Here is a 25,016-nt window from a genome sequence, read left to right on the forward strand (position 1 = left end):
TCATTATTAACTACTTATTAATGCCTTATGGTAACACTTTATTTTGGGGAATATATTCACCATTAATTAGTTGCTTATTATCATTAAAATTAGTAACATATTGGCTCTTAATTAGTCCTTATTAAGTACTTATTAATACATTATGGTAACGCTTAAATATGGGGAACATATTCACCATTAATTAGTTGCTTATTAACATGCAAGTTAGTAACATATTGGCTCTTAAGTAGTCCTTATTAAATACTTACTAATGCCTTATGGTAACACTTTAATATGGGGAACAAATTCACCATTAGTCCTTATTAAGTACTTATTAATACATTATGGTAACGCTTAAATATGGGGAACATATTCACCATTAATTAGTTGCTCATTAACATGCAAATGAGTAACATATTGACTCTTAATTAGTCATTATTAAGTACTTATTAATGCTTTATGCTAACACTAGTATGGGGAACATATTCACCATTAATTAGTTGCTTATTAACATACAAATGAGTAACATTTTGGCTCTTAATTAGTCATTATTAAGTACTTATTAATGCCTTGTGCTAACACTTTAGTATGGGGAACATATTCACAATTAATTAGTTGCTTATTATCATGAAAATTAGTAACATATTGGCTCTTAATTAGTCCTTATTAAGTACTTATTAATACATTATGGTAACACTTTAGTATGGGGAACATATTCACCATTAATTAGTTCCTTATTAACATGCAAAATAGTAACATATTGGCTCTTAATTAGTCCTTATTAAGTACTTATTAATGCCTTATGATAACACTTTAGTATGGGGAACATATTCACCATTAATTAGGTGCTTATTAACATTCAAATTAGTAACATATTGGCTCTTAATTAGTCATTATTAAGTAGTTAATACATTATGGTAACGCTTAAATATAGGGAACATATTCACCATTAATTAGTTGCTCATTAACATGCAAATGAGTAACATATTGACTCTTAATTAGTCATTATTAAGTACTTATTAATGCTTTATGCTAACACTAGTATGGGGAACATATTCACCATTAATTAGTTGCTTATTAACATGCAAATGAGTAACATTTTGGCTCTTAATTAGTCATTATTAAGTACTTATGAATGCCTTGTGCTAACACTTTAGTATGGGGAACATATTCACCATTAATTAGTTGCTTATTAACATGCAAATGAGTAACATATTAGCTCATAATTAGTCATTAAGTACATATTAATGCCTTATGGTAACACTTTAGTATGGGGAACATATTCACCATTAATTAGGTGCTTATTAACATGCAAAATAGTAACATATTGGCTCTTAATTAGTCCTTATTAAGTACTTATTAATGCCTTATGGTAACACTTAAGTATGGGGAACATATTCACCATTAATTAGTTGCTTATTAACATGCAAGTTAGTAACATATTGGCTCTTAATTAGTCACTTTTAAGTACTTATTAATGCCTTATGGTAACACTTTAGTATGGGGAACATACTCACCATTAATTAGTTGCTTATTAACATGCAAAATAGTAAAATGTTTGCTCTTAATTAGTCCTTTTTAAGTACTTATTAATGCCTTATGGTACCACTTAAGTATGGGGAACATATTCACCATTAATTAGTTGCTTATTAACATTCAAATGAGTAACATATTGGCTCTTAATTAGTCATCATTAAGTACTTACTGTATTAATAGTTTATGGTAACACTTTTGTATGGGGAACATATTCACCATTAATTAGTTGCTTATTAACATGCAAATTAGTAACATATTGGCTAATAATTAGTCATGATTAAGTACCTATTAATACCTTATTCTGCATGGCCTTAATATACAACCAGTAAGCCATTAACTAAGAGTCTTCCCTCAATAACCTCAGAATTATTGCGTATTAGTAACCCTAACCCTTATATGTTCCCCTATTGTCCAAATAACTCTAAATTAAGTCTTTTTTACTTAGAATATGTTCCCCAGAGTATGTTCCCCATACTAAAGTGTTACCAAAATGTAAAAAGAAGCATCAATAATTATTGCCTTTAATGTTAACATATTTAAAAATATTCCAACTAAACATTTACAAGCACTATCAGTGTAGCTATTTCATGTCACTCCCATGACCCTGCAGAAATAATGCCGGTAGTCGACGTAGGTGTGACCATTATAACAAAGATGTCTTGACATTTCTGCTCCTGTGAAAGGATACAAGATGGACATTGCTCACATATGAGTGAATACCTCATTTTTCACCCCGGCTTATCTGACCGTGCTCAAAAACATCTCCGGTCGCAGCGCAGATGACCCGAGATAATGCAAGGACAGCGTAATTGAAATGACAGTGCCACAATGGAAGAAGGGTCGAGTTGTATCGCCTTCTATGACGCCATTGATCTGCTAGTTTCTGACCAACCCTGCAATGGCGGCGGCGCACTAGACTAGCCGCCGTCTACAAAACGTGTGATGACGACTATAGCCGGCCTCTCGAGTACTGTATAATACTCGAGTACACCAATATAATAGTAAAGTGAATCACTCAGGTTGCAGCTGAGCGAGTCATGGTATCGATGCATCAGGGGTGTCAAACTCATTTTAGCTCAGGGAAATCTGTGCACACGCGGGCCGGACTATTAAAATCGTGGCATTAAAACTAAAAAATAAAAACTTCAGATTATTTTCCTTGTCTTACTTTGGTCAAAAATAGAAGTCAGTCTGAAAATATTACAATAAAAATACAGGAAAAAAAATATCGGCCGCGGTAAAGTTTAGATCCAGAATGAAAGAAGAAAGTGAATTAATTTTTATAACTGAATACATTTACATATACATAAAAAATAGTTTTCTTGTGTATTATTATTTTTTTTTTTTATGAATTAAGTAACGTTTATGACAACCTTTTTACAAAACCCAATATAGAATGTGAGGTATAACAGGATAATGCATGCATTTATCATTTGTTTTCAAAACGGTTACAAAAAAATGGGAACCCAAAAATTCACTGTGGGGCCCCATTTTTAATGACTTGATGGAATAACACTGAATAAATATATTGCAAGATTTTTTTTTAATCGAAAATCAATTCTGAATCTAATTGTCACCCCAAGAATCGGAACGGAATCGCGAGTTGTCGTAAGATTCACATAACTAATAGATAGTATTCAGTAAGGGTCACAAGTAAAACAAATGTTTTACATTTAGTCCTTAATAACTTTTTTTTTGTTGAACAATGCAATAATGCCATAAGGCAGTGGTTCTCAAATGGGGGTACGCGTACCCCTGGGGGTACTTGAAGGTATGCCAAGGGGTACGTGAGATTTTTTTTAAATATTCTAAAAATAGCAACAATTCAAAAAACCTTTATAAATATAAATAAAAACCTATCTTTTTTTTCCAAATAGTTCAAGAAAGACCACTACAAATGAGCAATATTTTGCCTTTTTCTACAATTTAATAAATCAGAAACTGATGACGTAGTGCTGTATTTTACTTCTTTATCTCTTGTTTTCAACCAAAAATGCTTCGCTCTGATTAGGGGGTACTTTAATTTAAAACAATTTCACAGGGGGTACATCACTGAAAAAAGGTCGAGAACCACTGCCATAAGGTGACATGTTTGAATTGCAAATTTTAGAAAATTGTTTCACTGAGTACTTGACGGGGTCCCTGGGACCCCATTTTGAAAATTCCTAGTGCAAACCCTGATGGAGTAATAGTGCGTGCAAAACAGCAGCAGGCGGCTGTGGCCTGTGGGCCGGTTCTAATACTAATCAAATATCATCCTAGGGGGCCATAGATAAAGAGCCTTGACTTTGACACCCCTGCGATACACAGACATCTTTTATAAAACATTTATTATATTCAGTAGGGATGTGCCAATCAATCAGAAAATAATCATTTTCGTTAGGGCAAATAAACTGCATGTCTTAGTATGTTAAGTATCATTAGCAATTACCATTATCACTGGAGGACAAGGTTTAACATGTCACCCACCGAGAGCAAATCAGGAGCTAATAGCTATACTAACCGCTAAGCGAGCAACCAAGAAATACGTGCTTAGTAACGTTTAAAGTGTAGATGGAACCGCGTTAGGAGAAATAAGTAGTAATTAACAAGTAGATTAATAAGAGTGTGAAAGACGATAATATAATATAAACTGTTAACTGTGTCGGTACACAACACATAAGAGGAGGGCGGATCGATCCATAGATTGTGGTGTAGATACCAAGGATAGTATCAGGATTAGGGGTGTCCCAATACAACTTTTTCACTTTTGATTCAATACCCATATCGCAGGCTTGGGTATTGGTCGATATTGATATTGGTCCATTACGATATCGGCACAAAACAGAAAACAATGGTATGAAAAACACTAAACTAGTTATTATTAACCGTCTGGAATTGTCTTATCCTGTCTTTAATTGAAATGGATTGATTGATTGATTGAAACTTTTATTAGTAGATTGCACAGTACAGTACATATTCCGTACAATTGACCACTAAATGGTAACACCCGAATAAGTTTTTCAACTCGTTTAAGTCGGGGTCCACGTAAATCAATTCATGGAGTTTTAATTATTTTTCGGCAAAACCCAGTGGTGACAATAATTGATCAAGTTAACATCTTGATGCAGTAAATTGAATGATGTGGACACGTTTGTTACTGGATATTTTCTAATACGCTTCTGCTTTGGAGACTTTGTATCAATCCTTCTTTGCACCTATAATGATTGAATATGTTGATATTGACAAATGTGGTGTTTTAGACTACAAGATTGTTCAAATAAGGATACTTATCATGTACTGTATATTTAGCTTGTGGGCTAGGTGTGCTTAGCTGTTGCGTAGCTTGTAGCTCCTAATAGCCTTTAGCAGTAATTCTCAAATAGTGGTACGTGTACCACTTGCTCCATCTGGTGGTATGTCAAAACAAAATCACTTGATTAAAGTACAGTGTTTTATTTTCCTTTATTCATACACAGTGTTACTCTTCAAATGGTGTGTACTGTTACAGTGGGCAAAAATATGAAATATATTTACATAAATAAAACATCTGCCTTGTTTTTAATGAATACTTAGGCCTACTGCGCCACCGTAAGTTAATGTTGGTCATTATGGTGGTACTTGGAGACACCATTTTTTTTTTGAGGTGGTATTTGGTGAATCAAGTTTGAGAACCACTGGCATATAGCCTACAATGTATGTCTTTTGTAAATTATTTCACTGAATTACAAGAAAAGACCAACCTTATGTGCTTACTGGAGGACATTTAAAGTAAACGCCATGCAGGACTGCTTGTATCAGAGATTTTAGATGCAAGCCGATACAATCCAATACTAGTTTTTGGCTGATATCTGACTGCATATCCAATATCATCAATCAATCAATCAAAGTGTATTTATATAGCCCTTAATCACAAGTGTCTCAAAGGGCTGCACAAGCCACAACGTCATCCTCGGCTCAGATCCCACATCAGGGCAAGAAAAAACTCAACCCAATGGGATACAATGAGAAACCTTGGAGGGGACCGCAAATGTGGGGACCCCGGTGCAATGGACGTCGAGTGGATCTAGTTAATAGTGTGAGAGTCCAGTCCATAGTGGGGCCCGCAGGGGGTCATCTTGAGTGGAGACAAGTCAGAGACGTCCCCAACTGATACACAGATGAGTGGTCCAGACTTTGAACAGCTAATAACCTATCAACGAAGGACAGGGGGGGGGGGGGCAGAGCAAGAAAAGAGGCGGCAGATCAACTGGTCTAAAAGAGGGGTCTATTTAAAGGTATAAAAATGAGTTTCAAGATTGGACTTAAATCTAAACATCAAATCGGGACACCCCTAATCAGGCAATGATCAATACTAGAGTGATATTTTTTTCTCAAAATCATTTTTTGTTTGGTTTTTGTTAACGTTTACACATTTCCGTGTCTGGACACAGGAGGACAAATATCGTTTTTTTGCTTTTATTTAGTTATTGACTTAGTTTTTTTGTTTAAACAAGTGTTTGTAATAAAAGTGAATAAGGAGTTTAAATGCTGTATTGATATTGTTAAACTGTTAATAGCATTCACTGTAAACACATTTAAAAACGTGCAGGTAATACATGTGATCGTTATTGGTCCATCCCACTCACGGATGGTCGGAAACCCTTATCGGAACATCCCCATCGGGTGATAATAAACGTATGCCAACTGACAATACATCAGCATTTTCCGATGGACAACCCAAAAAAAAGGCCCGGACTGGAACGAGTTCACACCTCGCATAAAAAATGTGATTAGTCAAACGTCTGTTAAACAACTGGAGTCTCACTCGGACAAATCAAATCAAGTCATCACATTTGATTGTAGCCCCATCGACCTCTCCTAATGCAGTGTCACTTCAATTTTGACATGAATAAATGAGAATTATCTCCGCGTGAGGACCGTGTCGAGTGAGGGCGCCGGCGGTATCTTCACAAGGGGCGATGGGAGTGGGAACAGTGTGACTCGCTGCAAATGAATATTCGTCCAGAAGGACAATGGATTTATTTTCAGAACCTTCTGGGTAGAACTTGACTTTGATATGAGCTTATTTTTTTATTGGTATCAATTTAAAGGCCTACTGAAATGCGATTTTCCTATTTAAACGGGGATAGCAAGTCCATTCTATGTGTCATACTTGATCATTTCGCGATATTGCCATATTTTTGCTGAAAGGATTTAGTAGAGAACATCGACGATAAAGTTCGCAACTTTTGGTCGCTGATAAAAAAGCCTTGCCTGTACCGGAAGTAGCAGACGATATGCGCGTGACGTCACAGGTTGTGGAGCTCCTCACATCCGCACATTGTTTACAATCATGGCCACCAGTAGCGAGAGCGATTCGGACCGAGAAAACGACGATTACCCCATTAATTTGAGCGAGGATGAAAGATTCGTGAATGAGGAAAGTGAGAGTGAAGGACTAGAGGGCAGTGGGAGTGCTGTGAGAGGCGGGTGGGACCTGATATTCAGCTGGGAATGACTAAAACAGTAAATAAACACAAAACATATATATACTTTATTAACCACAACACAACCAGGCTTATATTTAATATACCACAAATTAATCCCGCATAACAAACACCTCCCCCCTCCCGTCCACATAACCTGCCAATACAACTCAAACACCTGCACAACACACTCAATCCCACTGCCTTAAGTACCGTTCACCTCCCCAAAGTTCATACGGCACATATATTTCCCCAAAGTCCCCAAAGTTACGTACGTGACATGCACATAGCGGCACGCACGTACGGGCAAGCGATCAAATGTTTGGAAGCCGCAGCTGCATGCGTACTCACGGTACCGTGTCTGCTATCCAACTCAAAGTCCTCCTGGTATGAGTCTCTGTTGTCCCAGTTCTCCACAGGCCAATGGTAAAGCTTGACTGTCATCTTTCGGGAATGTAAACAATGAAACACCGGCTGTGTTTGTGTTGCTGCAGTCGGCCGCAATACACCGCTTCCCACCTACAGCTTTCTTCTTTGCTGTCTCCATTGTTCATTGAACAAATTGCAAAAGATTCACCAACACAGATGTCCAGAATACCGTGGAATTTTGCGATGAAAACAGACGACTTAATAGCTGGCCACCATGCTGTCCCAAAATGTCCTCTACAATCCGTGACGTCACGCGCAGGCGTCATCATACCGAAACGTTTTCAGCAGGATATTTCGGCGCAAAATTTAAAATTGCACTTTAGTAAGCTAACCCGGCCGTATTGGCATGTGTTGCAATGTTAAGATTTCATCATTGATATATAAACTATCAGACTGCGTGGTCGGTAGTAGTGGGTTTCAGTAGGCCTTTAAACCTCCTTTTTAAAAGGTTTTAAAAGCAATAGTTTTGTGAAATGCATCTTATAATCACAATCATAAAACAATGGCGTAAAATGTATTTAATTTACCGACTGAGAATGAAGAATTGAGTTGTACTTATTTCAAATGTGTGCTAACCATATTGATAATGACTAATATGTTTTTTTCCGTCTCCCCAGGTGTGATGAACGTAAAAGTACCTTCCCTCCATTTGTCTCCATGCAACTACAATAAACATGTGTGTGTTCTTTTGTCAATTGCCACAGGTTTAGTCCCTACGAGTGGTATAACCCCCACCCTTGCAACCCTGACTCGGATGTAGTGGAAAACAATTTCACCCTGCTAAATAGTTTCTGGTTCGGAGTTGGAGCTCTCATGCAGCAAGGTAGACGCCTCTGCCTGCCCTTTATTCCTAGCACAGGTCCCACGTTTTGCTGGGGGTCAAACTTGCACTTGTCCCACGCCCCGATGCATGGGAGCCTCTGTGCATGTCGCTAGAAGCATCATTGGTAGCGTTTATTAGAGCATGCTTGCGCACTCTTACGTAAGATTTCTTTAGGCATTAGAACAGGTAAGTTTGTGCATCTATAATAACTGAGGGTTTCAAACGACTAAGCCTTGGGAAGTCATTGAAAACTAAATATCACCTTGAATTATTGAAGATGCATGCAATAAATCAGGTGTCGCCTTCATTTCCCCTAAGGGATTAATGAGTATCTCTAAATGAGGAGTTCTCAAAGCAGCGGACGATGAGTTTAGGGCCTGGAATGCATGGTTCTGCCTTGCTTTTTGCCACGGAATGAAGCACAATCACGACGATTCACATACAGATTGGATGGTTAGAAATGTATCGAAAATAAGAAGGTTAAAAACATGTTTTTTCCTGTGAATATTCTCAATTATTCAGGTCGTTGTGTTCTCAGGGCATCGTATCGATCGCAAATGGACTGTTTAGATTGTTTTGGAAGTAAGAGAGGCCTGAAAATATAGTCTGAAAATTAAATCTCTGATTTTTCCCGACAAATGACAGAGATAATCCAAAACAAGTTTTAGTTAAGTTAAGTTAAAGTACCAATGATTGTCACACACACACTAGGTGTGGTGAGAATGGTCCTCTGCATTTGACCCATCCCCTTGTTCACCCCCTGGGAGGTGAAGGGAGCAATGAGCAGCGCCCGGGAATAATTTTTGGTGATTTAACCCCCAATTCCAACCCTTGATGCTGAGTGCCAAGCAGGGAGTTAATGGGTCCCATTTTTATAGTCTTTGGTATGACTCGGCCGGGGTTTGAACTCACAACCTACCGATCTCAGGGCGGACACTCTAACCACTAGGCCACTGAGTAGGTTAGACTTAGACTTACTTTATTGTCATTCAAATTTGAACTTTACAGTACAGATAAGAACAACATTTTGTTGCATTAGCTCATTGTAGTGCAGGATAAAAGAACAATAAGGTGCATATGTGAATAGATTTACTGTACATATAAATATATTGCACTATTGCATATGCATCCACGTTTATGGATGTATGTTATATTGTCTTTATAGTCCAGCTAGTTAGTCCGTTTTTTGGGGGTAATTGAGGGGATTATTATGATGCGTTCAAGAGTCTTATGGCCTGAGGGAAGAAGCTGTTACAGAACCTGGATGTTCTGCTACGGAGGCTGCGGAACCTCTTTCTAGAGTCCAGCAGTGTAAACAGTCCTTGGTGGGGGTGGGAGTAGTTTCTAGTGATTTTCTGAGCCCTGGTCAGGCAGCGGCTTTTTGCCATCTCCAATTGTAAAAACTAGTAGTGTGAAATGGCACTGTCTTACTCTTAGAACAATTCCAATGTGTATAATGTTGTTCTTTCAAGACCAGATATAAATTGTACTTTTTATGCAAATATAAAAAAAATAACAAATAAATTAAGAGCTTCCTCTGGAAGGCAATATTTATGTAAAAAAAAATGTAGCATTTTACATTGCATGCAAATAAATAATATCCAACATTGAGATTAATAAAGTGCAAACTTAAAACTTTCGTCTTAAAAAAAAACAACTTCTATAAACGAAATTGCATCATTGCACTTGCATGCAAATACATAAACTCCAATACAAATAAATCAGCTCAATAAAGTGCAAACTTAAAACTTCTGTTTTGAATAAAATACTACTGTGAATTAAAAATGTAGTATTATACATTGTACGCAAATAAACATACAAGTAAAACATTGAGATGACTATATAGTTCACTGTATAATCTGGGCTCCCTGTAGGTGTGCACTAATGTAAATACAATGTACACTTCATTGCACATGTTGTATATCACTATATTGATGATTAAATGATTTATAATTCCACAAGAGTTTTGCAGCAGCACACGACTGCTTCAGGCTTCGTAATGTGCATTGTTCTCCTTTTTCATCATACATGGTACATAGTGTAAATGATTTCGCCACAACACGTTGCTTCTTAGGTGGAGTTTGTTGTTGATGCGGTTAAATTCGCTCCGTATAGAATTGCATTTCCCCCACTCGGCTCGATAACTAAGTTTGTTGTGCTGCTGCCTTTTTTGAATATTAATAGATATTATTTCATCCTGTGAATTTGTCGGATTACAGTTGTGATCAGAAATGTGATCATTTAATGATCGCAAAAAATTGAAGTATGAACACTTGTATCGCCAAATCTGTCCCTGTAACTACTAGGTTGGATCGATACGGATATTTGTAGTATCGCCCAAAACTAACGTAACGTATCCAAACAACAGAAGAATAAGTGCTTATTTCATTATAACAGAAGTGTCTTTATGTCAGTGACGTGCGGTGAGGTTGATGGCTGGTGAGGCACTGACTTCATCACAGTCAGATTTACAAACATATGAACCCTAAAGAGTATCTTATTCACCATTTGAATGGCAGCAGTTAGTGAGTTATGTTTAAAAGCTCATACCAGCATTCTTCCCTGCTTGGCACTCAGCATCAAGGGTTGGAATTGGGGGTTAAATCACCAAAAATTATTCCCGGGCGTGGCGCCGCTGTTGCCCACTGCTCCCCTCACATCCCAGGGGGTGAGCAAGGGGATGGGTCAAATGCAGATGACAAATTTCACCACACCTAGTGTGTGTGTGACAATCATTGGTACTTTAACTTTACACATACAAACTGTAGCACACAAAAAAGCACATTTAATAAAAAAAATGTTATTATGGTCTTACCTTTACTTATAAGTGCGGGAACAGTGGTGTTGGTGTTGGAGGAGTTGTGAATGAATGAAATATGAAATCCGTGCTGCAGTCTGCAGGTGTACCTAATGTTGTGTCCCTGCAGTCGTTCACGGCTCCTCCGGCGCGAGCATTGTTGTTTTTGCACTTTTTGGCTTCTTGTTAAGTGACTTTTTTTGGGTGGATTCGGTCTTGCACGTGGAGGGTTTGGGTATGGGCTTTGGTTGGTGTGGCGCTCCCGTCGGGGGGTGCACTCTGCGGCGGAGGTGCATTAACCGGCACCAGGAGGCGGGATTACTGCGAGCCTCACACAGTGCGTCTTCGCAGCAGTTTTATGATTGCTCAGCACAAGAAATACTTACACACATACAGTTGTTGACAAAATACACTGTACATTATATACCTCAGCTAACTAAACTATGGAAATGTTAGCCGAGTCCGCAATCCATGGTGAGGCACAACTGAGTGACGTGCCTCAACTGGCTGCTGATCACCGCACCGTCTCTTCTCAGTATTTGAACGGCAAATGTAAAAATTCAGCGATTTTGAATACAAATAATCTAATACTGGTGACGTTAAATGGAAAATAACTTTATAGTATAACCACTGGATACATATAACAATTTAATTTTTTTTTTTTCTTTTTACATTTTTTTTCTGTCCATGATGGCAGGTGAGGCCCTGCCTCACCTGCCTCCAGTGACCGCACGTCACTGCTTTATATTCACGTTACAGCAGAAAGTAACTAGTTATTAACAGTAAATTAGCAAGTAGATTAATAATATTTTTGAGAAAATATGACGATATGTTACAGGCATACATCAGCAGCCAATGGGAGCCTTTGTAACCCTATCATTTATATGCCAAACAATATAGTCGAGGTTTCTGTGGTTTATCAGTTATACAGTGCTCAATACCGGGGTAGAGCGGAATATACGTTAGGTCAGGCAAAAACACAGAGGCTATTTCATCCCTACCAGCCTGTTTCGCAGGTTTCTCTGCTCTCAAAATCCCCTGAAGAGCAGAGAAACCTGCGAAACAGGCTTGTAGGGATGAAATAGCCTCTGTGTTTTTTCCTGACCTAGCGTGTATGTACCGTAGTTTTCGGAGTATAAGTCGCACCTGCCGAAAATGCATGATAAAGAAGGAAAAAAACATATATAAGTCGCACTGGAGCCCGGCCAAACTATGAAAAAAACTGCGACTTATAGTCAGAAATATACGGTATGTATATATATATATATATATATATATATATATATATATATATATTGTTGCGTTTTGGACCAGTTGTTCCTCCCAGGGAATTCAAGTCACAATTCGCTCCCAAGTTCTTTCCGACACTTAAAGCTGAGTTGAAAAACCACCAGAGACAGAATAGGTATTTTGTTGTATATTTTCAAAGCTTTGCCAATATACATTTTGATTGAGACCAGTCCAACCCTAGAACATTCTATCGCGCCTCCCAAAAATGGTCTGTCTTCCCGATCCCACCACCCTCTCTCTCCTCCCATCTCTGTAGACCAAACAAATGCTAGTCTAAACACATTCCAAAGAACTCAAGGTTTACACACATAGTATACTTGCTGACAGAGCATCAAGAGAATAAATGGAAAACACAAGCTGTTTTCAAATATGAATAAGAAATGAAAGAAGTACAACTTAAATTCGGATATATGTAAATATCTGCCTCCGACAATATATACTGTATATATATATATATATATATATATATATATATATATATATATATATGATTGATTATATGATATATATTGCAGCCTCTTGCAATACACAGTATATATATATATAATATATATATATATATATATATATATATATATATATATATATATATATATATATATATATATATATATATATATATATTGTGTATTGCAAGAGGCTGAAATATATATCTCAATATAGATTTTAAAACGTATCGCCATCCCTATTTAGAAGATATTTGGCCTCCCATCCGAGCAAGTATCATCAGTTCATGCTCACAGTCTTTGAAAGGGCACCTGTACTGTAGTTTGAGAGCCTGGTGCAGGATCCAACACGGGGACATGCCCAGACAAAAATGCTTTTGCTCTATTGTAATGCAAAACGACAGTGAAGTGAGACCTCTGCCAGCACAAAAAACAGTCATCAGGGACATCGTCATCCTTGTTTGCTGCTCAGATGAGAGGTGAAACAAAACGTCTGCTGAGACAATCTGAACAGTCAAGTTGCTAGAATCGAATAAACACCCCAAGAATATTTGTGTTTGTAATATTTTGCATTTCCGACTTGATTTGACACCACAGTAAAAGGTGAATAATTAAAATAGTTATGTAGTAATTTTGTTTTAGAAAGGATATTATCAAAATGTAAAACATCCGCTTCATTCGAACCGAAGACGGCGGCTTAGAGGCGTTGAAACATCCTCAGGAAATAAGACGGTACTCATTTATTTTATGTTCGTCTGCCTCGTTCGGACGGATGCCTCGTTCTGGTAACTGTGCGACGTAGAGAGGCTCCCCTGCCGGGTGGCTTGCCCCTCGCCCCCCAGAAAACTGTGAGATGTGCTGTTTGGTCATGACGTTACCTTGGGTACATGACAGTCAGCCCCAACCAAGTTTAGCTTGGGTTAGTTTCAAACCTCAAGGATCGCCTTTTTGTCTGTGCCAGTTACAGCAGGAGGGTAAGAGTCTGTTTTGAATAATGTGTTTATTTTTTTTTTTTCAACAACCGTGCGGTTGTATTCTGATTGTATCTCATTTTTTTTACATGGTGGTTTATGAGTGGACAAGGTGTGCAGGTAGTCACCATAAAACGGCATGCCTTCTTTGCAAAAATGTGACGATACATGTTTCACTTACGCCACAGCAAACAACTCTTCAAAGTGATTTTGTTGTCGGTATACGTTATTCCAAACCAGGGGTGTCAAACGTAAGGCCCAAGGGCCGGATCGGGTCCTGACTTAAACGTGTGGACAATGCTGAAGAAACAAGTCCATGTCAGAAAACCAACACATTTAACTGAACTGCACCAATTTTGTCAAGAGGAGTGGTCAAAAATTCTACCAGAAGCTTGTGGATGGCTACCAAAAGTGCCTTATTGCAATGAAACTTGCCAAGGGACATGTAAGCAAATATTAACATTGCTGTATGTATACTTTTGACCCAGCAGATTTGCTCACATTTTCAGTAGACCCATAATAAATTCATAAAAGAACCAAACTTCATGAATGTTTTTTGTGACCAAAAAGTATGTGCTCCAATCACTCTATCACAAAAATTAAGATTTGTAGAATTGATCGGAAACTCAAGACAACCATGTTATTATGTTCTTTACAAGTGTATGTAAACTTTTGACCACGGCTGTAAGTATACAAAACCCCAACATTATAATTTGTGCATTTTCTGAATGCTATTTTTAAACGAAGAAAACAATCTGAAGTTGTCTTTATTTTTAAGTTATCGTGCCGGGATTTTACCGTTCTGGCCCGCTTGGGAGTAGATTTTTTTTCCACGTGGCCCCCAAATGAGTTTGACACCCCTGTTCTAAAACACATTCGCAGACCAAACAAGTCCAATATGGACTTGTTTGCTCGGATCGTCGTGATCATTACAGATAGTTATACTCAGCCCTAACCCAGTTCATTGATTAAAAATGCAGCCATAACACATTAAAAGTCAACATTTTAGTCTGAATGAAAGAGTTCCCTTGAACCCCCTATAGCTATTAGTTTCCATGGCTGCAGTCGTTTTTTTCTCCTGCATGCTGATTGAGTTCCTCGCAGAGGGAATGGAGCGCATCGTTCTTAACCTTCTATCTTTATGGCGCTTTATTAGCTTTCCCTGTGAATGAATGTGCAAAACCCCACCTTTCAATTGTTTACGCTTCTTAAGTGAAACAGACTGGGCTTGAGGAATTCCACCAAGACACTTATTGCATCTTCTCCCCACAGACTGCACATACCCAAGCAAACGTAGAACTGTAAATGATCATTAAAAAAAAATAACACACTGCTGATTCCATTACAAGACAGAGCACATGAATTATAACGTGTTCTAACACAATGTCTGTAAGCATTCAAGAAACATTGTTTTCAATATGACAAAGCAATAATATCTTTACTAATCCATATTTCTAAAGGATAAATATGCGTGTCTGACATTAGAGCCCGACACAGAGGCCTGGCCGGGATGCTGCCCCCCTCTCTCGTCCAGTGCTGAATCCGGGCCCTCTGACCTCTCTTTGCTCCTCTCATTCAGGGTCTGAGCTCATGCCGAAAGCACTCTCCACCAGAATAGTAGGAGGAATCTGGTGGTTTTTCACACTCATCATCATTTCCTCCTACACCGCCAACCTGGCGGCCTTTCTCACTGTGGAGAGGATGGAGTCGCCCATTGACTCTGCCGATGACCTGGCCAAGCAGACCAAGATAGAGTATGGAGTAGTAGAGGATGGTGCTACTATGACTTTCTTTAAGGTCAGTTATGTTTTTTTCTCTTCAAAATCTTCAGTTATATATTGCATTTGCTATGTTTTATGGACTTGTGTAGGGATGCCGATAAATGCTTTAAAATGTAATAACGGAAATTACCGGTATCGATTTCAAAAAGTAGCATTGATGACGGACGTAGGGAGAAGTACAGAGTGCCAATAAACCTTAAAGGCACTTCCTTTGCGTGCTGGCCCAGTCACATGATATCTACGGCTTTTCACACACACAAGTGACAAATTGACTTAAATCAATTGCAAGAAGTCATTATGGAAGAAATGAGTAAACTAAAAACTTGGTTTGACTACAATAAATTGTCATTAAACCTGACTAAGACTAAGTTAATGCTGTTTGGAAAGAGGACACATGAAACAAAGGTGCAGATACAAATAGATGAGGTGGATATTGAAAGGGTTTTTGAAATAAAATTCCTTGGAGTTACAATTGACGATCAAATTAACTGGAAATCACATATAAAACATGTACAATCTAAGCTGTCAAGAAGCATCTCAGTAATAAATAAAGCAAAGCAGGTTCTGGATCACAAATCACTCCACATTCTTTACTGTTCATTAGTTTTACCATACTTAACCTACTATGTGGAAGTCTGGGGGAATAATTATAAAAGCTCATTAAATTCAATAACTACACTTCAGAAAAGAGCTGTACGCATCATCAACAAGGTTGGATATCTGGACCATACTCACTATTCTTACAGTCAAAAATATTAAAATTTAATGATATTATTTTGTATCAAACTGCACAAATAATGTATAAAGCCAAAATAAATAAACTCCCGGGAAGCATTCAAAAATTGTTCAGCATACGAGAGAGCGGTTATAATTTAAGGGGGAATTTAAATTTCAAAATGCTTAGTTATAGAACGACCATTAAAAGTTTTTGTATTTCAATTTGTGGAGTGAAATTATGGAATGGTTTGAATGTGGAGTTAAAGCAATGTCCAAACATAAACCAGTTTAAAAAGAAGTATAGGTACATGGTATTCCAGAGGTACAGAGATGAAGAAGGGCTTTGATATTGGCTTGTTTATGTTACAGAAGAGTGTGGGGCTGCCCATTGAGGCAGTGGTGTTGCTGTGGTGGCATGATACCATTTCCATGATCACTAGTGGTAATGGTGTGGCTATGTATGTGTGTAGTGTGCATATGTATGTATATATCTATAATTTATGTATATACAAGTTCATTAAGTTTGTACATTGAGTGAACAGGTAGTTCTAACTCAGAGTAATTTATGATTTAAAGAAAAGGGGTGGGATTAAATAAGTGTAAACTTCTTCTCACTCCTTTTCAAATATGTAAAAAAAGAAAAAAGAAAAAGAAAGTCCAATGCTCATTTGTTTTTGGTTTTTGTTTTCCATTGTTTTCATTTTGTTATAATGTCTGTTAAGGCTATAGCACTGTATTGGATCAGGTTTGCTCTTGTTTTTATGCATATTTGAAATAAAAATATATCAATCAATCAATCAATGCAATGCATACTTGGTCAACAGCCATACAGGTCACACTGAGGGTGGCCGTATAAACAACTTGAACACTGTTGCAAATATGCGCCACACTGTGAACCCACACCAAACAATAACGACAAACACATTTCGGGAGAACATCCGCACCGTAACACAACATAAACACTACAGAACAAATACCCAGAACCCCTTGCAGCATGAACTCTTCAAGGACGCTACAATATACACCCCCCGCTACCCCCTATTCTCCCCCCATCTCAACCCCGCCCCCCCCAACCCGGCCCACCTCAACGTCCTCATGCTCTCTCAGGGAGAGCATGTCCCAAATTCCAAGCTGCTGTTTTGAGGCATGTTAAAAAAAAAATAATGCACTTTGTGACTTCAATAATAAATATGGCAGTGCCATGTTGGCATTTTTTTTTCCATAACTTCCATCCATCCATCCATTTTCTACCGCTTATTCCCTTTGAGTTGATTTATTTTGGAAAACCTTGTTACATTGTTTAATGCATCCAGCAGGGCATCACAACAAAATTAGGCATAATGATGTGTTAATTCCACCACTGTATATATCGGTATCGGTTGATATCGGAATCGGTAATTAAGAGTTGGACTATATCGGAATATCGGCAAAAAAGCCATAATCGGACATCTCTAGACTTGTGTATAGCCATTTCATATCAGTCATTTTCTCAACTTGCTTGTGAGTTGTAGTACAACAGTGGCGTTTCCCACCTAGGCCTTCAGTGATGTCCGCAGGGTTCGTACAGGTGAATTGATTAACGTGGACCCCGACTTAAACAAGTTTAAAAACTTATTTGGGTGTTACCCTTTAGTGGTCAATTGTACGGAATATGTACTGTACTGTGCAATCTACTAATACAAGTTTCAATCAATCAATAGAAATCCCACTGTTTACCTTAAACATGATTCTCTGAGGAGAGTATTTGGCGCGCGCCATTTTGTCCTACTAATTTCGGAAGTCCTCGAACGCACCGTGGTTTGTTTACATGTACAACTTTCCTTGATGTTGCCACAGAAAGAGGTGTTTTATGCCACTCCCCCTTTGTCTCGTTTTGTCCATCAAACGTTTTATGCTGTGCGTGAATCCACAAAGGCGAGCTTTGTCGATGTTATTGACTTGTGTGGAGTGCTAATCACACATATTTGGTCACTGCATGACTGCAAGCTAACTGATGCTAACATGCTATTTATGCTAGCTGTATGTACATAATGCATCATTATGCCTCATATTTTAGGTATATTTGAAGTTTTTCTTTTGCTTTAACTTGGACACACACATCTTTATCTTTGGCCATTATAAGCCAGTAATTTCCAGGAGTTATCACACCCTCTGAAAAGCCTCGGTTTTAGTGGAATACATATTACATTTCAACATTTCTGTCAACGAAGATTTACGTCAGCTTGCGACACAGTCATTTTGATAGTAGGCTATTATAGACACTTAAATCATGTGTTGCCTTCATTATAACACTTATATAAGGCTTTACGTTTTTTGCGCCTCCAAACAGATTTTTTATTTTTGGTCTTGTATGGCTCTTTCAACATTTTGGGTTGCCGGCCCCTGGCTTAAATGTAGATTGAATACAATTGTGTTTTCTAACAGGGGGGGGAAAAAACATAGAAGGGATGTCCAATCCTGACCAAATTTAAACAAAAAAAACAACCATCGTCTCCTGGCTCCAAAACACAACTGCTAGGGAATCACTGTGTGTCTTTCCATCTAAAGCAGGGGTGTCAAACTCAAACACAGAGTGGGCCAAAATTTAAAACTGAACAAAGCCGCGGGCCAAGGTTGAACAAATTAACCTTTAACGTACTCTACGAGCTATCGTCACGTCCGCTTTTCATCCATTCTAACATCGTTCAGACCCAGTCACAAGATATGTGCGGCTTCTGTACGCACACACGAGCGAATACAACGCATACTTCATCAACAGCGATACAGGTTACACTGAGGGTGCCAGTATAAATAACTTTAACACTGTTCGAAATATACGCCACACTGTGAATCCACACCAAACAAGAATGACAAACACATTTCGGGAGAACATCCGCACTGTAACCATACTTGCCAACCTTGAGACCTCCGATTTCGGGAGGTGGGGGGGGGGTGGAAGGGTTTGTGGGGCGTGGCTAAAAGGGGAGGAGTATATTTACAGCTAGAATTCACCAAGTCAAGTGTTTCATATATATATATATATATATATATATATAAGAAATACTTGACGTTCAGTGAATTCTAGCTATATATATATATATATATATATATATATATATATATATATATATATATATATATATATATATATATATATAAAATAAATACTTGAATTTCAGTGTTAATTTATTTACGCATATACACACACATAACACTCATCTACTCATTGTTGAGTTAAGGGTTGAATTGTCCATCCTTGTTCTATTCTCTGTCACTATTTTTCGAACCATGCTGAACACCCTCTCTGAAGATTCATTGATGTGTGGCACGCACAAGAGTGCTTTCATCATATGCACTAGATGGCAGTATTGTCCTGTTTAAGAGTGTCACAACATTGCTGTTTACGGCAGACAAACTGCTTTACGGTATACAAAACCGTGACTGCTGTTGTTGTGTGTTGTTGCCGCGCTGGGAGGATGTTAATGAAACCGCCTAACAATAAACCCACATAAGAAACCAAGAACTCGCCCTCCATCATTCTACAGTTATAACGTGATTGGGCAGGTATACTGTTTATATTGTGGGTTAGCGGACTCAGGTCCTCATGGACCTGAGTCCGCCTGAATTTCGGGAGATTTTTGGGAGAAAATTTGTCCCGGGAGGTTTTCAGGAGAGGCGCTGAATTTCGGGAGTCTCCCGGAAAATCCGGGAGGGTTGGCAAGTATGACTGTAACACAACATAAACACAACAGAACAAATACCCAGAATCCTTTGCAGCACTAACTCTTCCGGGACGCTACAAAATACATCCCCGCTACCACCAAACCCCCCCCCCCCCCCCCCCCCCCCCCACACACACACACCTTGTAGCGTCCCGGAAGAGTTAGTGCTGCAAAGGGTTCTGGTTTGGTGTGGATTCACAATGTGGCGTATATTTCTAACAGTGTTAAAGTTTTTTATTCGGCTACCCTCAGTGTAACCTGTATCGCTGTTGATGAAGTATGCGTTGCATTCTAATGTGTGTGCGTGCAGAAGCTGCACATGTTATGTGACTGGGCCAGCACTCGTTGGGTTGGCTGGCTGGCGTTTGGAAGACTCCCAGGAGGATCGGCGGGCCAGCTTTAGTGTTAATTTGATATCGCCTCAAGGGCCAAGTGAAATTACACGGCGGGCCAAATTTGGCCCGCGGGCCAGAGTTTGACACCCATGATCTAAAGCATGTAGCAACATTGTGTGCTCCATAATCAGTAACCCCTCAGGAACTTTGACATTTCCTGAGATTAAAAAAATACAGTTTCCACCAAAATCATTGGTGTTAGAAACGTTTCTAGGGAGTGACCAGGACCTCTTTAAGAAGTTTTAGGACCTTTTTTTGGGGAGTAGTGTGTTTATTCCATGTATTACGACCAGTGACGTGCGGTGAGGTTCATGGCTGGTGAGGCACTGACTTCATCACAGTCAGATTTACAAACATATGAACCCTAAAGAGTATCTTGTTCACCATTTGATTGGCAGCAGTTAACGGGTTATGTTTAAAAGCTCATACCAGCATTCTTCCCTGCTTGGCACTCAGCATCAGGGGTTGGAATTGGGGGTTAAATCACCAAAAATTATTCCCGGGTGCGGCGCCGCTGCTGCCCACTGCTCCCCTCACCTCCCAGGGGGTGATCAAGGGGATGGGTCAAATGCAGAGGACAAATTTCACCACACCTAGTGTGTGTGTGACAATCATTGGTACTTTAACTTAACTTTAACTTTACACATACAAACTGTAGCACACAAAAAAGCACATTTAACAAAAAAACTTTATTATGGTCTTACCTTTACTTATAAATGAAGTCCATGCGCAGCTCCTTTTGATCAAAAGCATCGATAACTTGTTTATAGAAGTCTTCCTTATCTTTCTTCAGTTTTGGAGATCTTCCTTTAATTATTACCTCCTGCTTCGATTGAAAGTCCAGTTTAGAAAACTGTTTTGTTTTAGATATGTAATCCTCCATGTTAAACGTCCAGGCGAGAGGAAAAAATAAACGATCGCTGCTAACTGTTGCTGCTTGTTGTCACTTCTTCTGCAGCCGAGTAGTCGCATAAATGCTCCCTGGGATCACTAGCGCCCTCTACCACCAGGAGGCGGGATTACTGCGAGCCTCACACAGTGCGTCTTCGCAGCAGTTTTATGATTGTTCAGCACAAGAAATACGTTACACACATACAGTTGTTGACAAAATACACTGTACATTATATACCTCAGCTAACTAAACTATGGAAATGTATAATATAATTCATATAGCAATACGGTCTCACTGCACAGCAGGCCAGAAGTTAGCCGAGTCATTGCGCAATCCATGTTGAGGCACTGAGTGACGTGCCTCAACTGGCTGCTGATCACCGCAAGTCTCTTCTCAGTATTTGAACGGCAAATGTGAAAATTCAGCGATTATAAATAAAAAATGATCTAAAACTGGTGAAATTAAATGGAAAATAACTTTATAGTATACTCACTGGATACATATAACATTTTATTTTCTTTTTAAATTTTTTTTTTTTTTTCTTTCCATGATGACACGTGAGGCCCGGCCCCTCACCTGCCTCCACGTCACTGATTACGACCTATGTTTTAATCATTTGGAAAATGGAGGAATAGAAGCTACCGGAATTGGAAGGACAAACTCTTTTAGCCGTATTTTCAAAAGAAAAATCAGTGGGACAGCGACACAAAAGAACCAAGTCTGTGGAAAACCAGCCGTCAATCTGGTCGATCTAAATCAGCGGTGTCAAACTCATTTCAGATCGGGGGCCACATGGAGAAAAATCTACTCCCAAGTGGGGCCGGACTGGTAAAATCACGGCATGATAACTTAAAAATAAAGACAAATTCAGGTTGTTTTCTTTGTTTAAAAATAGAACAAGCACATTCTGAAAATGCACAAATCATAATGTTTTTTTGTTGTGTTGCGGTTAATAGTGTATTATCTTTATTTGTCGTTATTTATACTTTTCTGAATAAATTATGTGATAATATTCATCAGTCAACTCATTGGTGTTAATTTTCAATCTATAAAGATAAAAAAAAATACATCAAAATGTATATCGTTTGCTAATTTTACTCAACTGGTGCACTAACGTCGTGTGGTTTATTTTTTTTTACATATGTAACAATCTACCAAGATACAAATAATTGCTATAGCGACATCTAGTGGACACATTTAGAACAGCGGTTTCTTTCAGTCCAAAATTTTGGCTCATTTTTATACTTGGCAAACTCATCCTGAGGGCCGGATAAAACCTGTTTGCGGGCCTGAAAAAATACTGTTATATAAATACATTTAATAAATAGCTAAACATCACAATGTTACAATAATGAAGCGAATCGTGTTTTCAGTGATGACGCCAAGGGTTTTGCATTTAATGCACACATCGAGGTGTAATTTGTAATAAATTATACGCACAAACAACATATAAAAATACAAAATTCCCTGCTGTTTGGCTAATTATTGACTTGTGCTGTAAAATAGTATAATAGTGGCTAATTATGTAAATGTCTGCACGGGATAGTCTCTGAAGCATAGGAGCGTCTCACCTCTCTTTCGAGCAGAAACATTCCCAGTGGACTGCTGCTACAATAACACTGAATAATTTAATAAGCAAACACCCGCTGCAGCGGATACTTGATTGTTAGCTAATAAAAATCACATCTTGTAAGGGTTGGCCCGGATTGTTACCTTGCGAGTATAATTGGTAGTTGCCTATTTACGCAGGCGTCTGTGGAAAAACCTTTTACTTGGACAAGTTTTACAAAACGTACATTTTGCATGAATCACCAAACAAAAAAGAGGAACAATGTGGTTATTGAACGGAAGCTTATAGAGGTGACATTCTCCGGGAGGAGAAAGTTTAGCCCACAGGGACCCAGGATGTCCCCAACGCGTTATGAAGACAATGTATACCAAACATTTTGGACTATTTGCAACCTGGTGAAAGCTACCCCATCTGGTCTCACTGGCTACTGACCCGGTGCCCTGAGGTCACATGTCCACAACTTTTCCACGACAAAGGCACCAGGGAACCTATCATACAAAACCCAAAACCAGTGAAGTTGGCACGTTGTGTGAATCGTAAATAAAAACAGAATACAATGATTTTCAAATCATTTTCAACTTATATTCAATTGAATAGACTGCAAAGACAAGATATTTAATTTGTTTTTGCAAATAAACATTAGCTTGGAATTTAATGGCAGCAACACATTGCAAAAAGTTGGCACAGGGGCATTTTTACCACTGTGTTACATGGCCTTTCCTTTTAACAACACTCAGTAAACTGAGGAGACCAATTTTTTTAGCTTTTCAGGTGGAATTTTTCCCATTCTTGCTTGATGTACAGCTTAAGTTGTTCAACAGTCCGGGGGTCTCCGTTGTGGTATTTTAGGCTTCATAATGCGCCACACATTTTCAATGGGAGACAGGTCTGGACTACAGGCAGGCCAGTCTAGTACCCGCACTCTTTTACTATGAAGCCACGCTGTTGTAACACGTGGCTGGACATTGTCTTGCTGAAATCAGCAGGGGCGTCCATGTAAAAGACGTTGCTTGGATGGCAACATATGTTGCTCCAAAACCTGTATGTACCTTTCAACATTAATAGTGCCTTCACAGATGTGTAAGTTACCCATGCCTTGGGCACTAATACACCCCCATATCATCACAGATGCTGGCTTTTCAACTTTGCGCCTATAACAGTCCGGATGGTTCTTTTCCTCAGAGGACACGACGTCCACAGTTTCCAAAAACAACTTGAAATGTGGACTCGTCAGACCACAGAACACTTTTCCACTTTGCATCAGTCCATCTTAGATGAGCTCGGGGTCCGCGAAGCCGGCGGCGTTTCTGGGTGTTGTTGATAAATGGCTTTCGCTTTGCATAGTAGAGCTTTAACATACACTTACAGATATAGCGACCAACTGTAGTTACTGACAGTGGTTTTCTGTAGTGTTCCTGAGCCCATGTGGTGATATCCTTTACACACTGATGTCGCTTTTTGATGCAGTACCGCCTGAGGGATCAAAGGTCACGGGTATTCAAAGTAGATTTTTAGTCTTCCTTACTAGTGATTTCTCCAGATTCTCTGAACATTTTGAAGATATTACGGACCGTAGATGGTGAAATCCCTAAATTCTTTGCAATAGCTCGTTGAGAAATGTTGTTCTTAAACTGTTCGACAATTTGCTCATGCATTTGTTCAAAGTGGTGACCCTCGCCCCATCCTTGTTTGTGAATGACTAAGCATTTCATGGAAGCTGCTTTTATACCCAACCATGACACCTATCCATCCATCCATCCATTTTCTACCGCTTATCTCCTTCGGGGTCGCGGGGGACGCTGGAGCCTATCTCAGCTTCAATCGGGCGAAAGGCGGGGTACACCCTGGACAAGTCGCCACCTCATCGCTGTTCTCAATTAGCCTGTTCACCTGTGGGATGTTCCAAATAAGTGTTTGATGAGCATTCCTCAGCTTTCTCAGTCTTTTTTGCCACTGGTGCCAGCTTTTTTTAAACATGTTGCAGGCATCAAATTCTAAATGAGCTAATATTTACAATAAAAACAACAACGTTATAGCCAATATTTCAGAATACAGTAATTACCACAAATAGGGTAATATTTGTGTAAATTCAAATTGTGATCATATCTTATAACTGCTACTAGGGATGTCCGATAATGGCTTTTTGCCGATATTCCGATATTGTCCAACTCTTTAATTACCTATACCGATATCAACCGATACCGATATCAATCGATATATGCAGTCGTGGAATAAACACATT

At 38.7% G+C, this 25,016-nt stretch overlaps 1 protein-coding gene across 3 annotated transcripts in view; it reads left to right on the forward strand.

Moving 5' to 3' along the window:
* Positions 1-25,016, forward strand: part of grik2 (glutamate receptor, ionotropic, kainate 2) — a 581,700-nt gene that overhangs the window by 466,381 nt on the left and 90,303 nt on the right. For 2 of the 3 annotated variants that reach the window (XM_061948573.2, XM_061948579.2), the window contains exons 13-14: positions 8,096-8,214; positions 15,298-15,515. In XM_061948573.2, coding sequence (XP_061804557.2) covers positions 8,096-8,214; positions 15,298-15,515 — 337 coding nt within the window. Of the gene's footprint in view, positions 1-8,008; positions 8,215-15,297; positions 15,516-25,016 lie in introns of those variants that run through there. The other variant, XM_072912957.1, reaches the window with a different exon arrangement.

The sequence above is a fragment of the Nerophis lumbriciformis genome, linkage group LG04 (assembly GCF_033978685.3).
Source record: "Nerophis lumbriciformis linkage group LG04, RoL_Nlum_v2.1, whole genome shotgun sequence".
Lineage (NCBI taxonomy): Eukaryota > Metazoa > Chordata > Actinopteri > Syngnathiformes > Syngnathidae > Nerophis > Nerophis lumbriciformis.